This window comes from Bufo gargarizans, chromosome 1 (genome assembly GCF_014858855.1).
Source record: "Bufo gargarizans isolate SCDJY-AF-19 chromosome 1, ASM1485885v1, whole genome shotgun sequence".
NCBI classification, from domain to species: domain Eukaryota; kingdom Metazoa; phylum Chordata; class Amphibia; order Anura; family Bufonidae; genus Bufo; species Bufo gargarizans.
In genome coordinates, this window is record NC_058080.1 from 370,450,830 (window position 1) to 370,474,027 (window position 23,198).

Genomic DNA, 23,198 nt, shown 5'->3' on the forward strand with positions numbered 1-23,198 from the left:
TTTAAAGTCTGAATCACTGCATCATACTAGACAGGAGCTGTGCTTGTATCATCTCCTCCTAGTCTTTTACTTCCATCAGGTATGTGCTAGAATAATTGAACGTATAACTGTCAACTGCATGGCAAGTGTCCTTGTGGGGTCTCCTAAAGAGGCCTTTCTCATCTAGGTTAATCTCCTCTTGTAATAGAAACGTTCTTATTTCCATTCAGAGGCTGGAAACCTTTTATTTCTTTTTTTTCTACCTATACAAATTGAGGGAGCATGCTAACAATGGGCAGAGAATTTTTTGTGTAATCTGGTGGGGAACCAAACGGCCTATAATGAGATTGTGCAGCGCTACTATACTGACCTATCATCAGGCTAGGTCATCAATGTCAGATCGGCAGGGGCCTGACTCCCGGCACCCCCTGTCAATCGGCTGTTTGAAGGGGAAGCAGCGCCGCCTCGTCAGTATTCCTGTACGCCCTCTAACTTGTGGCGGGGGTGCAGTGTAATTACAACTGCAGATCCCATTCAAGTGAACAGGACAAGCAGTTGTTACACTGCACCGCCACTACAAGTTAGAGGGCGTGCAGGTAAAAAGTGAAGACAAGCAGCTGATGGGCTGGGGTGCTGGGAGTCGGACTCCCATCGATCTGATATTGATCCTTTCCTGAGGATAGGTCATCAATATAGGAAAGCAGGCAACATCTTGAAGCATGTGTATAAGTAAGTGTCCTAAATAAAGGTCCCTCATTTTCTTATACTGTCTCTTATTGGGTCCTTTTTTTTTTCAAAGCTCTCTTACTATTGGCAGTTTTACAGTTCTATGGAGTGGTACTTTTCTGGGCACCAGATTTTTAGCTTCCTGTAGCATTACCAAGGTAACTTAGTAATTTCAGACCATAGTTTGGGCAAAATGAGCAGTGTCAAATTCACATCCAGTTGGTGGTCTGTACAGATGTCCGGAGCCATGCATCTAGAAATGTGCTGCTGGGGCCACACATTACATAAATGCGTGAAATTCCACTGTAGAGAACCCGCGACAGTCCACATCACTTCCAGTACAAGCAAAGTGGATGAGATTTCAGTAAGCCTGTTTGTTAATTTATGCTGCGAGTTGTACTCGGGGGTTTTAGCCTTAGCAATGTAAATGGCGAAAGACCTGCTGCGATTCTGAAAGCAGTGCCTCTGCAAGAAAGAAAAACCATTTCGGGCATTTTTTGTGGTCATACCTCCGAGGACACGATCAGTGTTATTCATCGGTATTTGTAAGCCAAAACCGGGATTGGGTCCAAAACACAGGAAAAGCACAAATCTTTCCATTATACTTTATCTCTGTACGTTCCTCTGCTGATGCAAAACACTGACCAAATGCTGACTGTGTGAAAGGGACCTTAGGGTTGTTTTGTACAGATTATTAATCTTCTGGCATTCCATCCTAGTCCTATAATAGTCCTGGCTAGCTTTAGAGGTATTAACGCTTCTATGGCCTGCACATCGCTTGCATGTAGTCACGTTTTTTGACTTGATGGTCAAAACAAGACCATAGTACATGAAGTCAGTGAACGGAATGAAAATTGTAAGTTTCATTTACCTAATATAGCTCCATTGTTTTCATAGTAACTTCCCTTTAGGAAGAGAAGCTTTCCACCCCACAGGAAAAGGCGACTACTTGGCTGGACCTGACAACCAGAAATAGTTGGAATATTCTCCACATTAAAGGGTTTGGCCAGCTTATATTACTTGCTGCGCGTGCTGGGAACAGCACATGCATGCAGCCAGTAAGAAGGACTATAAACGGTCGGCTCTGATGTCTTCTAGTTATATATGAATAATTAATGTTTACATGCATGTCCCCTGACCTGCGTGCCGGAGCTTTGTTGGGAACATGGACGGTTCTGGCCATCAGTGGTAGGCTTGAGTGAATTGAACTTCAGATCATAGATACGAAGTCGATTCCTTTAAAAGCTTATTATTTTTTTATGCTGATTCTGTACAGAAATAAAATGTATTGGCTCCATGGAGCCAAAGTTTGTATTGGCCGATATCACCAGAGACTTTGAGTTACTTCTGTATTCATATCTGTGTATTTAAAAACAGTTTAAAATAGGAATCCGATGTGGGCTTTGGTACAGAGGTAGCAGCCAGTTCCAAAGCCCACTTCGTATATCTCTTTTAAAATGTTTTTAAAAACGCAGATATTAATACAGTAGTAATTGAAGTCTCAAGCAACTTTTGCTCCAGATCTATGATTCAAAGGTTGATTTGATCGTTTAATTAGAGTCCTCCATTCACTTAAATTAGGCAGTGACTGCGCATGCGCTGTTTTCCCTGTCCGTCCCGTCCCCAGTGTAAAGGGAACGGTGGCTGCCGATTAACAGAACTCTCCATCAGCGGCTGTCTCCGGTTCTCGTGCAAATAGTAATATAAACTGGTCAACCCCTTTAACACCTGCGTAATGGGTTTGAGCATTGTTGATCCTGCTGTGGTCTCGCGAGGATCTGCTGCTAGGTGTTACCTTAGCGAGACATGGGGTGCGTCTCTCTGGAAGGTCTGATTTCATTTTAATCACTACTTTCCAATCAGTTTTTCCTAGCGCGTTAGTAATATGTTCTCTAAGACTCTAATTTCACCCGCTTACAAGGCAGTTCATGACGTGTTACATAGAGTTTTCAATTTAACTTTTATGGGTCTGTATATTCTCCCAGATATATATCTTTATATAGCGTGCTGTGTGTGTTAAAGGGGCGGCTAAAGGGTTTAATATACATAAAGCTTAACCCATTACTTTACGTAAGGGCATTCTCACACTGAGGCACATGTCCCAGTAATAGCAGTACTAAGGCTTCTTTCACACTCGCGTTTTCGGTGGATTCGTCATGGATCTGCAAAAACGGATCCGTTGCAATAATACAACTGCATGCATCTGTCATGAACGGATCCGTTTGTATTATCTTTAACATAGCCAAGACGGATCCGTCATGAATTCCATTGAAAGCCAATGGGAGACGGATCCGTTTTCTATTGTGTCAGAGAAAACGCTGCAGGCAGTGTTTTGGTGTCCACCACCAAAGCAGACTGGAGACTGAACGGAGCCAAACTGATGCATTCTGAGCGGATCCTTTTCCATTCAGAATGCGTTAGGGCAAAACTGATTCGTTTTGGACCGCTTGTGAGAGCCCTGAACGGATCTCACAAACGGAAAGCCAAAGCGCTAATGTGAAAGTAGCCTAATCTATTTTTGCATTTTACTAATATACTATTTTTGCATTTTACTAATATACTGTTTTTGCATTTTACTAATATACTGTTTTACTAATATTCCCTGGGGATTAGTATACTGCACTTTAGTTGAGGCTTTCTTATAAAGACACCAGACTGCTAAATTTTACCTTCATTGTTTCTCTGGAGGATGACAGGCACAAGCTATACAAAATCCAGGGCAAGTTCACATCTGCAGTGGAGGCTCAGTTTAGGGCCTCCATTGCCGATTCTGTTAGAGACCGGCTGAAAAAGTCATACATGCAGGACTTTTCTGTTTGGGATTCTGAACGGACGCCATTGTTTCCATTTGAGTCATTTAAATGCCCTATCCAGCACATCCGTTAATCCACTTGGCTAAAGGAGCTGAACACTGGAAAAAAAATAGCTGGCCTTAGACACTTTTCTTTTCCTTATTTTGCCTTCGTAACCAATATTTTGTGCCAATACAATGGGGCATGCCAATGATCGTGGCATTTTACAACTCCACTCTTCCTTTACTAGACACTTTCAAAACTGACTTTACGAGGCATAAAAAGTGTCTAAAACACATAACAAACCTGCTGCAAGATTGTTGCATTAGTTTTTCGATTCCGTTTGAACAACAGTTGGTGGATTTGTGCAGTAAATCTCCCCCATTGTTGCAAACTTTCAGGTTAGCCTCTTGCACATGACTGTATGTATGTATTTTGCAGTCCACAGAATAAGGACGCATTCTATGTGCCGCCTGCATTTTGCAGCCAGGTATAGAACATGTTCTATCTTTTTTGCGTAAAGACATACGGTTGTGGATTATCCCTGGGCTTTCTGTATCTTTGTCCGTTCCAGGAAGAGAGGGAACATGTCCCAAACTTGGCTGCAAAATCAGACCACGGACCCATTGCAGTCAGCGGGTCCGCAAAAAATATAGATGCAACACGGACTGTGTATTTTGCGGACTACAAAATACATACGGTCTTGTGCATGAGGCCTTGCAGAAACTTGTTCTGCTTATTGCCTAGTCGAGAATCAGTTGTAGCAAATTCTCAGCCTTGAGAAATATGGCGTCTGTATGGGTTTTTTAGCGATATGACCCGAAGTGTAAATGATAAGGCGCAAGTGATCATGCAGTTATAGTAATTCTATTTCCTTCATGAAAATTGGTGAACGTGGTCTTTCCTGTTGCATCACATGGCAGCTGTTGTTGGCCTAGGGCAGTACAAATACGTGCTTTAGCAGATTGGCGGACATTATCATATATACTATTGTTAATCTCATAGTGTATACAAATTTACCAAACTATTTCTTGTCATTTTGTATCTGGTCCAGGCAGGATAGGGTGAAACACAGAAACTGCTTATCACTATATACGGTAGATATAGACATATACATACATCTATAATTAGTTTTTATTTCCTGGACACTCCCAGTGAAAATAAATGGTAAAAATAAAGGCAGAGGTGGAGTCGTAGAATGGCTTATCACCATACGCCCAGAATTAAAAGTGGATCTATATTATGTTATGACCAAAAGAATTACAATATAGAGAGAACTTACAAATGGTTTTCAGTGACCTCATACTACTCTGCCATCATTTTCTAATTCTGTACCATCCCTTTAACTATGTGTGGTTGCGTTATAACTTTATTATTTTAATACATTCCCTTGCCTTTTCCCATTTTTTTTTTTTCTAACGCGAACAACCCCTTTAAAGACAGAAAGGATATACAAGTGAAAGCTATTACTTGTTGTCAGATTTGTAGATTTCCAATTCAGTACTTGTCATTAGTTAATATTAATATCAAGAATACTTTCCCTTAAAAAAACCTTTTTGCACTAAACATATGGCCCACAAAGTGAGCTGTATATATAAAGCTTGACTTCCAGGAGATCTTTTTGAGTGACTACTATAATCTTTTGTTGTTTAAAAGAATTTTACAGGAGAATGTTTAAAAGAAATGAATCCAAATCAGTACTCACTGCTCTAAGCTTCCTGGGGGAAGTGGATTGGACTAGCTGTTCAGCCAATCAGTGGCCACAGCAATGAACTGCCTTAGCTAGTGATTGGCTGAGGAGCCATTCCATGCCATTTCCTGTGTGACATGGCCATGAACAGGAAGTGGAGAGCAGCAGGGCCTGGAGCAGCATCAGAAAGACAGTGGCAGGGGATTGGTGAGGTTACTAATGGGTATATGTTAACCCATTTTTATCCGTTAAACTCAATTAAAGAGTTTCTCCACTTCAAACAATCACTACTCAGAGTTCCTTGACAGTAAGCTGATCACAAAGTATCCCTCCGCTGGGAGCTCCAGGCATCATCCGTAGTGAAAACCTGGCAGTAACTTGTAACACTGCAACTGCAGCGTTACACATCCCACTTCTGGTGCAAGAGGCTTGATAAAATCCCTAGCGTTTTTACCTTTAGAAAATGCAGGTGCATAAAACGCCAGCAAAAACCTTATGGCAAGTGCTGGTCTTGCCACCAAAAATACCATACCAGATTCCTATGGAGGTCAGTGGGGTCTTTCAAGGTTTGCCCGTTGTAAGCAGAAGCCATGCTGCTAACATGACCAGAGCCTTAGAATTGTTATAAAGGCTCTGATATGATAAGGATACCTCTGACCATAGCCAGTACACCCGTGGTGAAGTTCCCCTTTGCTGAACGTATTTGCTTCCCATCATGCTTGACCTCCAGCACATCTGGCACATAGCATAGGGCCCCATTTGGTTACCTAGGACTTCCAAATTCTTTGCAGGCAGCTTTGTTTAGACTTGTATAAAACCTCCCAGGGGATTGTGTTTACTGTGGAGGGTGCACAATACAGTTTGCTACCGAGATATTGGCTGAGCCCCAGTTTTGTCTCTGCTTTTCTGTTATCCGATGTCCTAAGTGTAGCTTTTGCTGAATGCCTTCTTATAATTGATAGCAGATACCCAAGCCTACGTTCAGTATCGCTGCCTCCTAATTAATTCCTTGTGTCCTACATGTCCTTTTAACTGTTTATTAGTAATCCTCTCACGCGATCCAGTTCCTCAGCTCTGTGCTGCATGTGTTATCAGACCATAACCTCTGACTCAAAGATTTAAAGGCTATGGCCACTTTTTTTTTTTTTTTTTTTTAATCTGAATTCTACTTATTTGGGACAAAAAAAATCATTTTTGTCAAGTTTATTCAAAATTTTGAACAGTTTTTCCTTTCAGTGCATCTACAGAGCTAGTCTGAAGGCTCTTTGTGTATCCTTTATCTCTGATCTCCTGGCAGCTCATAAACACTCATTTACAGGTCATCTTTCAGCAGATTTGTACCTACACCACTGGCTGATCTGTGCTTGGCAGCTGAAGGCATCTGTGTTGGTTCCATGTTCATAGGTGTCCGCATTACTGAGGAAAAAGATGTTAATTTATACAAATGAGCCTCTAGGGGCAACGTTGGTGTTGCCGTTACACCAAGAGGCTTTCCTTTCTCTGCAGCTGCTGCATTTTGATTGACAGGACAAGACATGATTGCATTTACACTGCCTGGCCTTGACGTTTCCTAAAGTCTCGGCACAAGCGCAGAACAGGAAAGAGGCTCGCTGGCAGTTCTCTCCGGCACAGGCGCAGTACAGAATACTAAAATTACCGCTTACAGCAATAGACTTTAGGAGAAGTCGGGGTCAGGCAGTGTAAACACAATCATGTCTCTGACCCTGTCAATCAAATTACAGAGGGCGCAGCAAATGCAGAGAGAGCTGAGTCTCCACGTGTAACGACAATGCCCCCGTTGCTCCTAGAGGCTCATTTGCATGCACTAAAACTTCACATTCTCAGCAATGCCGGCACATATGAACATGGGACAAACACGGATGTCTTCAGCTGCCAAGTGCACATGTAACAGGTAGACAGTTTCATAGCTACACATCTGTTGACAGATGCCCTTTAAGTCTTGTTTCCCTTTCGCCCATGACAGCACCCTTGAGAGACCGCCTCCATCCAGGACAGGAAACAGGAACTTTCGTGGAGAGCTCATAAGGAGGAGCATGGCCCCGAGACCACCAGTTCCTGTTTCCTGTCCTAGACAGAGGACGGTTCGTGGAGAGAAGAAAAGAAAAAGCTAGGCTGCAGGGCCCCGGAGGAATTGTGTTAAGAGTGGGGTTACCTGTTCCGGCATAAGTCTCCTCTTGGAGCCGCCGGCCGGAGTCTGGTGCTGCTGCTGGGGTCTGGCTTACGCTCCGCTGGCGATACTCTGCAGTCCCGGGCTCACCGAGAGGTGCGTTCGGCACGCCGGTCCTGCCCGACAGTGCTCAGGCGGGCCGGGGCCTTCTCCTTTGCCGCGCGCAGGGGGAACTAAAAATCTCGTGATGCGGCGAGATCCGGGTCTCGGTAGAGACTTCCGGTTTTTGGAACGCACGCAGCGTGCGTTCCGGAAGTAGGAAGAGCCTTCTCCTACTTAGGCCGCAGAAAGTTTCCAGCAGGACCCGACCGAGGACTTCGGACCCACAGGCGCACGGTCAGCAGCAGCCCAGCCAGCCAGCCTTACAGGAAGCCACATTTCCTTGGATCCGGGGAGTCACTCTCTATCCCACAGCAGTATGGAGGAGGAGAGTGCCTTACGCGCCGATCAACAGGAGGGTCATGAGATCAGACCGGTACTCCTGGTGGGGTAAGGGGGATCATTCCCCACCATCTATTTCATTTTTTAAGCTAAATCTCCTTTCCCTCTTGTCTCTTCCTGCATTTAGACTACAAAAGAGGGCCCTAGAAAGGCAATTTCAAAGACCAGAGGGAAGGAGTGTGCCATCTGTAAAAAGAAACTGGCCCCCTCTTGGTTGAAAAAGTTATGCCAAAGTTGTATTGAGAAACTAGTGGAGGAGGAGTCCCCATCCCTTTTACACAGTATTAGGGAGATGGTAAAGACGGAGGTCTCGGACTCCCTGAAGGATTTCAAAAAGAGCTTTCCCGCTGTAGCCTCTACCTCCCTGGGAACCAGACCAAGCACGGCTAATAGATCTGACTCAGATCCCTTAGAGGAAAGCGATACGGGAGAAATCCTAGATAGCCCAGATTCGTCCCAGGATGAAGAATCCACGGGCAGGCCACTCTTTTCCCCCGATGATACGGAAGCTTTATTAAAAGCAGTTCGTGCGACTATGAAAGTAGACGAACCCAAAGACCCAAAATCCGTTCAGGATATCATGTTTGGTGATCTCGGGCAGAAAAAATCTAGGGTATTTCCCGTTAACGAGAATATAAAGTTTTTAATACAGAGGGAATGGAAAAGACCCGATAAAAGTTTTTTGTGCCAAAAAATGTAAAAAGAAAATATCCCTTTGACGAGGCAGACTCAGCAAACTGGGACAGACCCCCTAAATTGGATGCACCTGTTGCAAAAATTTCAAAAAAATCGGCCCTTCCGTTCGAGGACTTAGGTTCTCTTAAAGACCCTATGGATAAGCGAGCAGAGGTTTACTTAAAAAAAGTTTGGGAGACCTCAGCTCAAGCATTCAAACCAAATATTGCCTGCCACATCCACTGCTAGGTCTCTGAAATTATGGCTAGAGGAGTTAGAATCTCACATTCAGAACAAGACCCCGAGAGATCAATTGTTAACCGTTTTCCCCACTCTACTTAAAGCAGTAGACTTTATTTCTGATGCATCAGCCGATGCTTTAAAATTAAATGCTAGATCAGCCGCTCTTTCAAATTCAGCCAGACGAGCTATTTGGCTAAAAGGTTGGTCGGGAGACACGGGATCTAAAAATAAGCTGTGTGCAATTCCTTGTCAGGGCGATTATCTTTTTGGATCCGTCTTAGACGACCTTTTGGATAAAGCCTCGGACAATAAAAAAGGATTCCCTGTCTCCAGACCCCCGAAAAAACAACGTTTTTTTCGCAAAAACAAGAAAGATTTTTTTAGGGGGCAGAGGAAAGACTTCAGAGCTGACAACAAGAATAGGAAAAGCAAGGGGTTTCTCTTCAGTTCCCAATCCTCCTCAACCTCTAAACCATCACAGCAATGACGGTTTCTCTCCTGTGGGGGGCAGACTTTCTCTCTTCCTCTACGCCTGGGAGAAAATCTCCTCAAGTCCCTGGATTTTAGGCGTTATAAAGGAAGGGTTTTGTCTAGAGTTTGTCTCCCGCCCACCGGACAGATTCAAAATCACAAATTTTCTAGGAAACCCGGGGAAAAATCTAGCCTTACAACAAGAGATTGTATCCCTACTTCGGAAGAATGTTCTAATCCCGGTGCCGGAGGCAGAGAAGGGCGAGGGTTTTTACTCCTCCCTTTTTCTGGTCCCCAAACCGGATGGAACATTCAGAACTATTATAAATCTAAAGGATTTAAATCAATTCCTCTCTTACAAAAAATTCAGAATGGAGTCGATCCAATCAGTCATAAAACATCTGTTCAGGGGCTGCTTCATGGCTACGATAGACGTAAGAGATGCGTACTACCACATTCCCATTCGGCTAGACTGTCAAAAATTCCTCAGAGTCGCGGTTTCTATAGGAGGTCACATCCAGCACTTACAATACACAGCCCTTCCCTTTGGGATTTCTCAAGCTCCCAGACTTTTCACGAAAGTCATGGCAGAAGTCATGGCTCATGTAAGGGAAAAAGACATTTTATTAATACCTTACTTAGACGACCTCCTGGTGGTAGCAGAGTCAAGATCCATTCTAGAAGCGCACCTCAAAAAAGTAGTGCAGATCCTAGAAGACCTCGGCTGGCAAATAAACGGAGAAAAATCCCATTTAATTCCTTCCCAAGTTTGCATTTTTTTAGGGATGATGCTGGACTCAAAAAAACTACTCTGTATTCTACCCCAGGACAAGATTCAGAGATTAATACAACAGGTTCAGTCCCTGATATCGGCAGAGAACCCTACTATCAGACAAGCAATGGCGGTCTTGGGCAGAATGACCTCAACTATACCAGCGGTCAGTTGGAGCCATCTTCACTCCAGACCCCTACAGTGGCAAATTCTGAAGGAGTGGCAGGGTTCCCTCCGCCCATTAGATACACCTTTCACACTCACCCCCCAAGTGATCCAGTCCCTTCACTGGTGGCTGAACCCCGTAAACCTGTCCCAGGGGCTCCCTTGGTTCCAACAAGACTTTGTTACCCTTACCACCGACGCAAGTCCTTCCGGGTGGGGGGCCTGTTGCCAAGGGGACTTAAGACAAGGTGTTTGGGAAAGAGAGCAGAGTCTAGACTCCCAAAACATGAGGGAACTGAGGGCGGTCTTTTTCGCCTTAAAAGAGTTCCTTCCTTTACTACAGGGAAAGTCTATAAAAGTTTTTTCAGACAACGCCACAGTGGTCTCCTATCTGAACAAACAAGGAGGAACCAGATCAGAAAATCTGATGCGGTTAACAACGGATATCTTTTCCCTTATAATTCCTTCTGTGCCGTCCCTTATGGCAATACATCTAAAAGGTTCAGAAAACAAAGTGGCAGATTTCTTAAGTCGAAATACACTAGACCAGGGGGAATGGTGTCTGAACCAAAGGGTGTTCGATCAAATAATTCGACTTTGGGGTCGTCCTCATCTGGACTTGTTCGCCACCAGAGAAAACAGAAAGTGTCATCGTTTCTTTTCCCTCAGCACGAGAGATTCACCAACAGGGATAGATGCCTTCTCCCTTCCCTGGCCGAACCAGCTCCTCTACGCCTTTCCTCCGTTAAGGCTTCTTCCAAGATTTTTACAGAAGCTGAGACAGGAAAGAACAACAGTGATCTTAATTGCTCCTTTCTGGCCCAGAAGAACCTGGTTCACCTGGTTGAGGAAGCTATCCTTGACGGACCCTTGGATTCTCCCGGAGTGGCAAGATCTTCTATCCCAAGGACCAGTCAATCATCCGAGTGTGAAGCAGCTACACCTAACAGCATGGCTCTTGAGGGGGAAATCCTAGAAAGTAGAGGACTCTCCAAGAGCGTAGTTTCCACTTTACTATCCTGCAGAAAGGATGTCACCTCCTCTATTTATCTCAGGATTTGGAACACCTTCCAGAAGTTTGCCAAGGATCCAGTGAATCCTTTGAATCCCCCACCTATGTGTAGGATTTTAGATTTTTTGCAAGCTGGACATGAAAAAAATTTGAGGCCAAGTACTCTGAAAGTACAGGTATCCGCTTTGAGTGCGTTCTTTGATTCTTCCATCGCTAGCCACCCGTGGGTCCGAAGATTCTTTAAAGCCATCAGCAGGCTTAGGCCTATACCTGGACCTTCAATTCCCCCCTGGGACCTCAACTTGGTCCTTACTAGCCTCACAGAACCTCCCTTTGAGCCACTTAAACAGTTACCTATAAAGATCTTGTCTTTCAAAATAGCGTTTCTTGTCGCAATTACCTCAGCAAGGAGGGTTGGTGAGATTTCGGCCTTCTCTACCTCGCCTCCGTACACTAACATCTTAGATGATAGGGTTCTCATTAAACCAGACCCTTCCTTCTTACCGAAAGTGGTTTCTATGTTTCATAGAACGCAGGACATTATCCTTCCTTCCCTGTGCCAAGATCCGAGAAATGAAAAAGAGGAAAAACTGCACTGTTTAGATGTAAAAAGATGCCTATCTCATTATCTGGAGGTTACTAGTCAGTGGAGGAAAACCTCAAAACTCTTCATTCAGTTTAGTGGGAAAAATAAGGGCCTCCCAGCCTCTTCTAAAACCCTTTCCAGATGGATCGTAAGAGCCATTAATTTGGCCTATTCTTCAGCTGGAAAGGCGCCCCCGGGGGGCTTTGGTGCTCATTCTACAAGATCAGTCTCCACCACTTGGGCAGAAAGGGCTGACGCTACCCTAGAACAAATTTGTAGAGCAGCCACATGGCAGTCGCCTAGCACCTTCTTCCGTCACTACAGATTGGACCTAGGCAATAGAGAACAGCTAGCCTTCGGTAGGAAAGTCCTCCAGGCGGTAGTCCCACCCTAAGAAATAAAGGGATTTCTATTCTAATCGTCTCTCAAGGGTGCTGTCATGGGCGAAAGGGAAATTTAAGATTACACTTACCGGTAATCACTTTTCCATAAGCCCATGACAGCACCCGGGTTTATTCCCACCCTGATATTCATATAAAAAAAAAAAAAAAAAAAAAAAGATATAGAAAAAAAAAAAAATATATATAAAAAATATATATATACATATACAAAAAAAAAAAAAAAAAAAAAGGAGAAGAGTGTGGTCTAGGACAAGTTCTTGCGATTAACTGGTGGTCTCGGGGCCATGCTCCTCCTTATGAGCTCTCCACGAAAGTTCCTGTTTCCTGTCCTGGATGGAGGCGGTCTCTCAAGGGTGCTGTCATGGGCTTATGGAAAAGTGATTACCGGTAAGTGTAATCTTAAATTTCACATTTGCGTTGTGTCGATCCATCAGGCTGTTCTAGCCGGGAGCAGCCTGCCGGATCCGGCATTGCTATACTGTAATGGGATCTGGCAGCGATCCGACGCGCAACGTTTTTTGGGCAGCCGATTCCTGGCATTCTATGCCAGATCAGACTGCCGGCAGTGTGAAACAAGCCTAAGCAAAAAGATTTATTGAATTGATAAGAATTTAGGTGTTTTTCCTCTAAAGAGGAGATATTGAAAAACACTAAGGGATGGGTTCACACAAGTTTTTGTGGTAGTTTTTTGAGAGAGCCAGATTCAGCAGGAAAGAAAAAAGGAAAGGCCCCTTGCAGACGAGCGTTTGTCACGGTGCGAGTACGCAGCGCAGCTCCCGGCCTGAACTCCCAGCACTGACGGGGTCACATAGCATTATATTGATTTATGATGTTATGTAACCCTTACACTTCTGGAATGTATTGGATAACACTGGCAGCATTAAGTCAGTGTTATCAAATACATTCCAGAACTGTAAGATAACTGTAAGAACTGCATCATAAATCAATATAATGCTATGCAACCCCGGCAGTGCTGGGAGGTCAGGCCGGGAGCTGCGCTGCGTACTCACAGCGTGACAAACGCACTTCTGCAAGGGGCCTAAGTCTTTCCTGTATATTTTTCCTTCCCGTCTGACCCGCTTCTTTCTTTGGCTAAAAAAAAAAAAACTGTCATAAAAACCTATGTGTGAACTGACTTTAAAGGGAATCTGTCACCACTCGGCAGTTTTGGCTTGTATGGAAGTGTAGCTCTGCTGCAGTCATTAGTAAATATGCTATCCAACTGAAAGTTCTCTGCCCCCAAAAAATACTTTTATAAATAAGCAAACTACAGTTGTAATAGCAGTCAAACATCACTAACCTGATCAATCACTGTTTTTGGTAGTAATGATATTTCTTCATGGCAAATAATTTACTAGCAGGTGTAGTAGAGTAATAGAAACCCAACAGTCATGGCATGCATACTGCTGATTCTCTGTAAGGGCCGCTTCACACGAGCGGATGCCGTGCGTGGCATCCGCTCCGTGAAAGAGTGCCAAGACCCGCTGCAGACTGCAGAGGCACGGAGCAGTAACATGACTGTTAATGCTCCGTGCCTCTCTGTGATCTCTTTACTACGAAATCACAGTTGTCACTGTGATTTCGAAGTAAAGAGATCACAGAGAGGCACGGAGCATTAACAGTCATGTTACTGCTCCGTGCCTCTGCAGTCTGCAGCGGGTCTTGGCACTCTTTCACGGAGCGGATGCCACGCACGGCATCCGCTCGTGTGAAGCGGCCCTTATTCAATCACTTTTTGAAAAGGGCATGTTCAAAATAATAGCAGTGTGGAGTTCAATTAGTGAGATCATTCATTCTTTGAAAAACAGGTGGCAATTATTGCCCTTATTTAAGGAAGGAAGGCAGCAAATGTTGTACATGCTGGTTACAGTGCATGTCTCTGAAGGAAAATGGGTCGTTCCAGACATTGTTCAGAAGAACAGCGTACCTTGATTAAAAAGTTGATTTGTAGAGGGGAAACATATAAAGGAGTGCAGAAAACGATAGGCTGCTCAGCTAAAATTATCGCAAATGCTTTAAAATGGCAACCAAAACCTGAAAGACGTGGAGGAAAGCGAAAAACTACCATTCAAATGGATAAAAGAATAGCCAAAATGGCAGGGACTGAGCCAACAATCAGCTCCAGGAAGATCAAAGAAAGTCTAAAGTTACCTGTGAGTACTGTTACAAATAGAAGACGCTTATGTGAAGCCAAGCTATCTGCAAGAAGCCCCCCGCAAAGTCCCACTGTTGAAAAAAAGACATGTTGAAGAGGTTACAAATTGCCAAAGAGCACATTGACTGGCCTAAAGAGACATTTTGTGGACTGATGAAAGTAAGATTGTTCTTTTTGGGTCTAGTGGCCGGAGACAGTTTGTCAGACGACCCCCAAACACTGAATCCAAGCCACAGTACACTGTGAAGCATGGTGGCGCAAGCATCAAGATATGGGGATGTTTCTCATACTACGGCATTGGGCCTATTTATCACATACCAGGGATCATGGATCAGTTTGAATACATCAGAATACTTGAAGAGGTCATGCTGCCTTATGCTGAAGAGTAGATACCCTTGAAATGGGTGTCCAACAAGACAACGACCCCAAACACACCAGTAAACGTTCAACATCTTGGTTCCAGACCAACAAGATTGACGTTATGGAGTGGCCAGCCCAATCTTAATCCAAAAATGCAGTTTCTGAGGCAAAACCAAGAAATGGAGAAGAACAGTGGAATGTAGTCCAATCACCCTGGGCTGGAATACCTGTTCACAGGGGCCAGAAGTTGGTTGACTCCATGCAACACAGATGTAGAGCAGTTCTCAGAAACAGCGGTTATACAACTAAATATTAGTAAAGTGATTCAAAGGAAAGCAAAATCCTCAAACATTTTTTCTGTTTATTTAGTGAATGTTTGTAAAGAAGAATACAATAGAATTTTTTTGAACAGTCTAATATTTACTTTTCTTCAATTTATTTAGAGGAACAATACAAATTTGATATATTTTTCTTCATGTTTTGATTTGGAATAGAATATGTAGTTTTCCCAATGCATTTGTGTGTATGGAAATAAAAGCTATTAGAAGGATTTAGAGCTTTATTCACTTTTTTTTTAACACAACTGTAGGTTGAAAAGAGCCCAAGGGGCTGTACTTATCTGTTGTGGCAGCTAGCTGCGCCCATCAGCAGTGAGCTCCTTTCCTCCCCTCATTTCTTTTTTTCCTAGCTGCGGTGACGTCATCATGCTGCTGCTATAAAATCTCACCCATGTCTGGTATAAAGTATTCAAACGAACCACCTATTGAAGGGGTTTTCCCATCTTGCTAATTCGTCCTCACCTGCAATTGTGGACAAGAATAGGCATTTCTATGGGGGTGCCAGCCAGGTGTATTGCAGATCCGCAATACACTACGGACGTGTGAATGGAGCCTTAGGCTGGGTGGGCTTAGGCAGTTTGAGTGAAGCCCTGCCACGCCTCTTTCTGACATCACACTGCTTGCATGTGTCTCCTTCGGCCACCACTCGCCTCCCGAATCCCTAGGCCGCGCTTGCGCAGAAGACCCTTTATTTTTTATTTTTTTTTCTCTCCACCCAGCCGGCCGCTCATTGTAGTCCTGAGAGCTCTCGCTGCCGCACATGCACAAAGCTTATTTCTTTAGTGCCCTGTCTCATACAGAGCCACGCTGAATACAGGGCATGCGTGGCTCTGTATCAGACGCGACACTGAAGAAATAAGCCTTGCGCATGCGCGGCAGCATGCGCGTTCACGACTGCAATGAGCGGCCGGCTGGGTGAAAAAAAAAATGTCTTCTGCGCAAACGCAGCCCATGAATTCGGGAGGCGAGCGGTGGCCATATCTATGGGATACCATATGACAACAATGAGGTAGAAGGGGAAAAAAATTATCAAGAAGGGTGTGAATTTTGCCAATAGAATATATTTACAAAAATGATCACTGGCACATCATTAACAGATTAAGCAGTAATCATTGTGATAGGAATCCCCCTTTAAATATTTGGACTGAAGCCTCTGTTTCAATAACTCTCTGTGCTGACTAATAGAGGGATCCCAAGTAGAGCATTTAAGAAAGATGTGTTTTGACAACCCCATTAGGTCCGAGCTCCTATAATTCAATGCAAGAGTTATTCAGCTACATCAGGTGCAATATCTATTGCAGAGAATATAAATTCAAGATAAAAAATATCCAGAGCGAGGCAGCTGGGATTTCAGCTCTGAAGCTTTCATGATTGTGAATGCAGCGGTGGACCATAATACACAATAACCAATGTACTTATTAGTTTTTATGTGGATTAATTTTACATGTGAATTATTTTTCATATGTAGACATATCCCTGCATTTGTATGAGGGGCGTAGGGCTCTATAAACACCCCGGAGTGCGTTCACCTCTCACGTGCACTTCCGGTGCCCCTCCCTCCCTCCCTCCTTTCAGCATCTCGCCTAGGGTATGCCCCCTTATAGGCCTACCCACGCTCATGGCTAAGGGCACACCACTAGTCATTCAAATAGTTAGTTCTGGCCATTCAGGTAAGCTGGTTTCCACCCTTCAGGTCAGGTCGGCGTCTCTGCAGCCATGACCACAAATCCTTTATATAGAGTAGGATAAATTGTCTCCAGCATGAACAATACAGAGGAAGGATTCTTAGAAATCTAAGCCTTCCTGTTCATACTTCACAGCATCTATAGTGTTCTAGACGTTTCAGTGTTTGAATTTATCATTCATGACTGCATAAGAAGTTTTCTGTTTATCCTGGATAATAAAATACTGTGTACACACGCATGAGCTACTGCTAGATAGTTTTGCTTTTAATTATAGTTTTGTATAACATGTGGTTACAGATAAAACTGATTCTACATTTTATGCTTTTTACTTCAGTTGCGAGTAGTTCGCTGTGGAATTTATATATATATATATAGCTATATAGCGCAACAAGACCCATTCTGTCCGGTGTCTGGTGAGTCACTGGAACCCGACCTGCATCATGCTCTCCAGACCTTTGAGCCCTAATCTTCCTCTCTTAACCCCTGTTTTCCCATCTTGCTAATTCGTCCTCGCCTGCAGCCAGCTCTGCTATTCATGTCCTGGTTTCCTGCTTCTAAGGCGGGGCAGGCTTGGGCAGTCTTCATGAAGCCCTGCCACGCCTCTTTCTGACATCACACTCATGTGTCTCCTGTGGCTTCTCTTCCGAATCGCTGGACTGTGCATGCGCAAAGCTTATTTCTTTAGTGCTGCGTCTCGTATAGAGCCGCGCTGCATACAGTGCATGCGCGGCTCTATATGACACGGGGCACTGAAGAAATGAGCCGCGCGTGTCAGCGTGCACGTTCACAACTGCAATGAGCGGCCAGCTGGGTGAAAAAAGTCTTCTGCGCAAGCGCGGCCCATGAATTCGGGAGGTGAGCTGTGGCCGTATCTATGGGATACCATATGACAACAATGAGGTAGGAGGGAAAGAATTTTATCAAGAAGGGTGGGAATTTTGCCAATAGAATATATTTACAAAAATAATCACTGGCACATAATTAACAGATTAAGCAGTGATCATTGTGATAGGAATACTCCTTTAAGGCCTCATGCACACGGCCGTGTGCAGCCGTTCCGTGCATTGGGGACTGCAATTTACGGTCCCCAATGCACGGGCAACATCAGTGTGGCAGCTGGGACGGACTGAGACCCATCCAAATGAATGGGTCCGCATCCGTGATGTGGGGTGCACACAGCCGGTGCCTGTGTATTGCGGACCCGCCGTATGTGATCCGCAATACGGCCACAGCCGGGCAATGGCCGTGTGCGTGAGGCCTAAGACTGTGGCACAGACCATTAGGCGTTCTGAAGGAAGGTGACTGATCAATAATTTATTTCCTTTAAAAATAAAATAAAATGGAGGCATCCCTGAAGACTTACCCCTTTTATGGAACTTCTAAAACTACCCCAGATTACCATCACTCTTATAATAGTGAATAGGGCCCTTGTATTGTGTGAAACAGGTTTTGAGACTTTTTGGGGGTTTTCCACTCATCACTTTTTAAAGTGACAATAACAGTGGGTTAGTTTTAGTAAGAGGAGTGTGGCTTTCCAACAGATTTACCCCAATTTACACCACGATTTGGTGTCAGTTATGAAGCAAATCTGTTCCTGCTCATAGCTGGCCTAGATTTTTGATGCTTTTTAATGAGGGGTGCACAACCTGCGCCCAGAGCCACATGAGGCCTGCAATGCCTTTCTTTTCAGCCCCAAACCATCTGGTCAATCATGCTGGTCTGTCTGGTGGCTGTTCATTGCTCAGAGATAAAAGGAGTGGCACACCTCATGGGAGCAGTGATATGCAATTACTAATGGTCCTCTGTTTGGCCATCTCTGGGTATATATATCCGCAGAATGGGAATCTCTTGAACCCTGTATGGCAATCCAGAAAGGTGTAGATGAAAGTTGCCTCATATGGTTCAGGAGACTCTCACTTTTTGGTGATATAAGGGGATCTATACATGGTCCCTTTCTAAAATGTGAACAGGTGAAAAGGATCTCTCATTCTCCCGATAGATGGGAGGCTTAGAAGTGGAATTTTATGGCATGTATGTTCAATGTCCCATAAATGACTCTGATGGTAATACTGCAGCCGCTTAGATTGAATCAGTCTGATAATGTGGCCCTCAGACCAGGTTGTGCATCCCTGCTCTTAATGCAAATTAGGCCAGAATAAAATGAGCCAAGATTATTAAGACTGGGGCATGAAATGAGTCTTTAAAAAAGCTTCTCCATAGTATTGTTATTGGTAGGTTAAATGATCATTAATCTCACAGGACAAGTTGGTTAATCATTTTTGGACATCTTGTATGTTCCTTATGTTTATGGATATCTACTTGTATTGTTTGGACTCATCCATGTTCAGCATGTTACTGAGCGACCTGATGAACGTTGGCATTCTCCACTTGTACTGGTGGCCAGGTTTGATGTCTTTGTGTAGACATTGCACTGAACAACCACATTGCGGTGCATATATGTCTGCTGTGTTTGCTTTTTGTGCTAGAAAAATACACCCACATACACATGGGGATTACTAAACCGAGGTCTCTATCTGCCTGGTTTACCTGCTTTTCCAGCCAGCCTTGCTTTCAACAACCCCTTCACCTGAAGTTTAGGCCATTGATGGATTACTGCTTGCAGTAGCTCTTCTAGTACCCATATTCATTGGATAACATTCGACCAGGGTGACCAGTTATGACCTGCCAATGTTTGGTAGAAAGTATAGAAACCACTGTTCACATTCTCTACGCTTTAGGGTGAAAGATCTGAAACATAAAACTCATAAAATGAAAATGTTGATATCCTAGTATGGTCATATTTTTTCGATAAATATATGTATGGCCCAACCGATCAGTGGTGGAGCCAGTCATTCTTGTGCCACCTGCATTCTAATTGTACCACGTCCATGCTCTTGTAGTTTTACAACATATAATGCTTTTCGTAAAAGTGATCTGACATGGTGGATCATAAACAACCCAGTAACTACTAGTTAAAGGGAGTCGGGTGACTGTAGGGCGCCAGCACGTGGGCTTTCATTTCCATGTTCCAAAACCTGCTAAACCAGCTAAGGAAAGGAAAGCTCAGACCTGCCCAGATAATCCATGTGCTGCACCCTGTTTCTGGATTTAACACCTCAAGGATGTTCACATGGCGGCATATCCTACAGAACATTTGAAGAGTCGTTGTCCACAGTTTACCCTAGTAAATAAACACTGTGGCTTCATTACCAGTCATCTCTTACGTGCGGTATATTAGCCAGCCTGGCATGTGAACAGATTTTATTTATAGAGATATATAGATATAGATAGATATATATCTATCTATCTCTAATTATAATATACACCAGTCATTCACCCTATGTCGTCCTCTACAGAATCTGACAAAAATCCTTGCTCGTAGTTTCCAACCGACAGTCCCTGATATTCAAAGACAGCCCTGACACATATGCGATATCCAAGGTCGAAAAGGGTGGGGCTAATGAAAACACTTCACATAATGGGTATTCCTGGGTGGGTTGGGCACTCCCAGGGGTGGGCCTTATATGCCCTGATTTTTCCAACTGAAATGTTGGTAAGTATGCCTTGCTGTGCATTTTTACCAGCTATCACCTCTTGAAAATGATCAAACTGTGTGCAGGAGGCTGAGCGATATCACACTGACGCCTCTGTGACTGCATATTGTGGTGCCCACAGAAGAAGACTCCATAGCCTCAAAATCTACTGTGTGAATGTACCTTATAGAGAAATTTTTGAATGTCTAAAATACTAACTCTTTGTTACCTACAGCAACCAATCATTGTGCAGCTTTCATTTCTTTTAGTGCTCTTGAAAAATGAAAGCCGCACTGTGATTGGTTGCTGTGCAATTTCTCTTAGGCAGAAAACAGTTTTAAAAAAACTGTCAATCTGTGTTTTAGGATGGAATGCAAGTGTGTACTGTAATCAGTAACAAGTAGTGTAGAAACGCGAAACAGGGCAGAACGCTACTTCTAAACTTGGAGGGTATCATGCAACAAGCCCTAAAGTTAGCGTGCTCACCTTATGTGAGACACAAAATGGCTATTTACACTTGTATAGCAATTATCTGGGGTGCTACAGTCACTGGAAAACAGGTGCCGTACTCCGTCTTAGCTGGATGCAGCTGAGAAATGAAGGATTGTTACCACCCAGAAAGGACACCCTTTGGTGTAGCAATTCTGGTGGTGTTTTTATTTATTTATTCTCCTCCTGGTGGGATCTATCTGCTCAGCTCCCCTTGCCCTATAACATGCTGCCTGCAGATTGCACTGCATTTCATGGTGACAGGTTCCCTTAAATATTATGTGTTGGTATGAGAGAGAGCATCTCATTTGAATTCAGTATACTATCACTAACATGTCTATTTATTTTTCTCAGCGTCCATGCCATTTATTATTATGACACTAGTGAACAGACCATACAAACGTGGATTCTACTGCGATGATGAGTCTATTAGATACCCTTACCGAGATGACACGATCACTCATGGTCTGATGGCTGGAGTCACTATTTCCTGCACAGTTATCATTGTAAGTATTGCTTATCTCTTAAAGACTCGCCATTAGTATCCTAGTAGTATTTTATTTAAGGCTTTATTTCACTGCCAGGTTGGGGGCCACTGTTTTACTCAATTGTTAATTCCTGAAAAGTATCACTCAAAAGGCAAAATTATCCATAAAGTGGTTTTGCCAAGTTATCCCCTATCCACAGGATAGGGGATAACTAGCTGATCAGCTGGGAGCGGGCTGCTGGGGTTTTCACCGATCCCGAGAACCAGGGTTCCATTCTGTCTTCCTGACATTCTCTGTGGGACCGTCGGAAGTAACAGAGCGCTATTCTGACCTTACTTGAAAACTTGGCATTGCCTCTTTAAAGTAGATTTCCACAACCCTCCTACCATTACTTTTGATTTGATTTTGCTTATTATTTTGTATATAGGTTTTCACTTCAATAACATCTGAATAACAATAGATTGGGTATAGCATGCTCCAGAATTCTTATGTTATTTGCCCCAAAAAACTGGCATATATGCTTTTTACCATATTTATTACTCGTTTTAGGCAGTTTTCTGCCCTTTTTTATGGTTTGCCTGTCAAGGTAGCGTGGCATAGTGAAAAAAGGGCATTGCTTTGTAGAGGATAGGCGCGTAGTCCCACTATGACGCTGTGATCCACGACTTTAGTGCATTATTTTGAATGAACTAAGCTAACATATAGGTGGGTATACAGTTAGATTAGATAGTCTATAGGTGCATCAGTTTTATTATCCAGGCACTCTGACAAATCTGGCACAGTTTTAAGACTTTCTAAGTTTACTTTTAGACAGTATAGGTAAAAGTGGACCTTTATGTCTCTGATGGCCAGTTTACATGTTGTGGGCATGTAATTACACCCTTATTATGGCCAAATGTCCTGGCTGAACGCTCAGCATTATAGGTACTGTATGATGCTGTGCTGCAGTCCATCTATAATGCGCTAGTGCGAAAGTGACCTAAAACTACTTTAAAACTTAACAGATTTTTATTGTATCCACAGATTACTTCTGGTGAGATGTACATGGTGTTCTCCAAACGACTCTACTCCCGCTCTGAGTGTAACAACTATGTAGCTGCACTGTACAAAGTGATTGGAACGTTTCTGTTTGGCGCCTCTGTCAGCCAGTCCTTCACAGATCTTGCAAAGTACATGGTAGGACGTCCACGGCCCAACTTTTTGGCTGTCTGCGACCCAGACTGGTCGACTGTGAACTGCTCTGGATATGTGACGGAATTTGAATGCCGTGGACGTCATGCAAACGTAACAGAGTCCAGGTGAGATCAGGATCCAAGGCAGAGCGCTGTTCAGTTTTTACTGTCTAATGTGATTTAGGGTGTAATATTATAACATTTAGTATACCGGCATAAGTACTGGATACAGCTAGGAATAGTACATTGATCACTGTCTAGGACGGATACGCTGTGGATTTGGCGCCACGGATTTGCACACAGCAGATCCCCAGCGTTATACAGTACCAGGAAAGTGGATGAGATTTTAAAGAGGACCTTTCATGGGTCCAGACTTTATAAACTAAGTATCCGGATATGTAGGGCATACAGCGGGGATCTAATAGCGCTTACTATTTTTTCTGGGCGCCGTTCCATTCGCCTACTGTGGCCCCAGTTAAATTCTCCCGCCCTGTATACTAATTTTCGCATTGGTACAGGGAGGAGGAGACTGCCCTGTTTCTCAATTGGCGTCTCCTTCTCCCTGGCTGTGAGCTGTCCAATCTTAGCAGAGAGTGTCACAGTCAGGGAGAAAAAAAACCCTCTTCGCTGCGATTGGACAGCTCACAGCCAGGGAGAAGGAGATGCCTATTGAGAAACAGGGTAGTCTCCTCCTCCCTGTACCAATGCAAAAATTGCCATACAGGGCGGGAGAATTTAACAGGGACCACAGCGGGTGAACGGAGCGGCGCCCAGAAAAAAATAGTAAATGCTTTTAGATTCCCGCTGTATGCCCTACATACCCTGATGCTTAGTTTA

General features: G+C 43.8%; 1 protein-coding gene across 1 annotated transcript in view; it reads left to right on the forward strand.

The window, feature by feature from the left end:
* The window catches only part of PLPP2 (phospholipid phosphatase 2), a 39,942-nt gene that overhangs the window by 12,002 nt on the left and 4,742 nt on the right, over positions 1-23,198 (forward strand). Inside the window, exons 2-3 of the mRNA XM_044269773.1 lie at positions 21,056-21,207; positions 22,213-22,487. Coding sequence (XP_044125708.1) covers positions 21,056-21,207; positions 22,213-22,487 — 427 coding nt within the window. The remainder of the gene's footprint in view (positions 1-21,055; positions 21,208-22,212; positions 22,488-23,198) is intronic.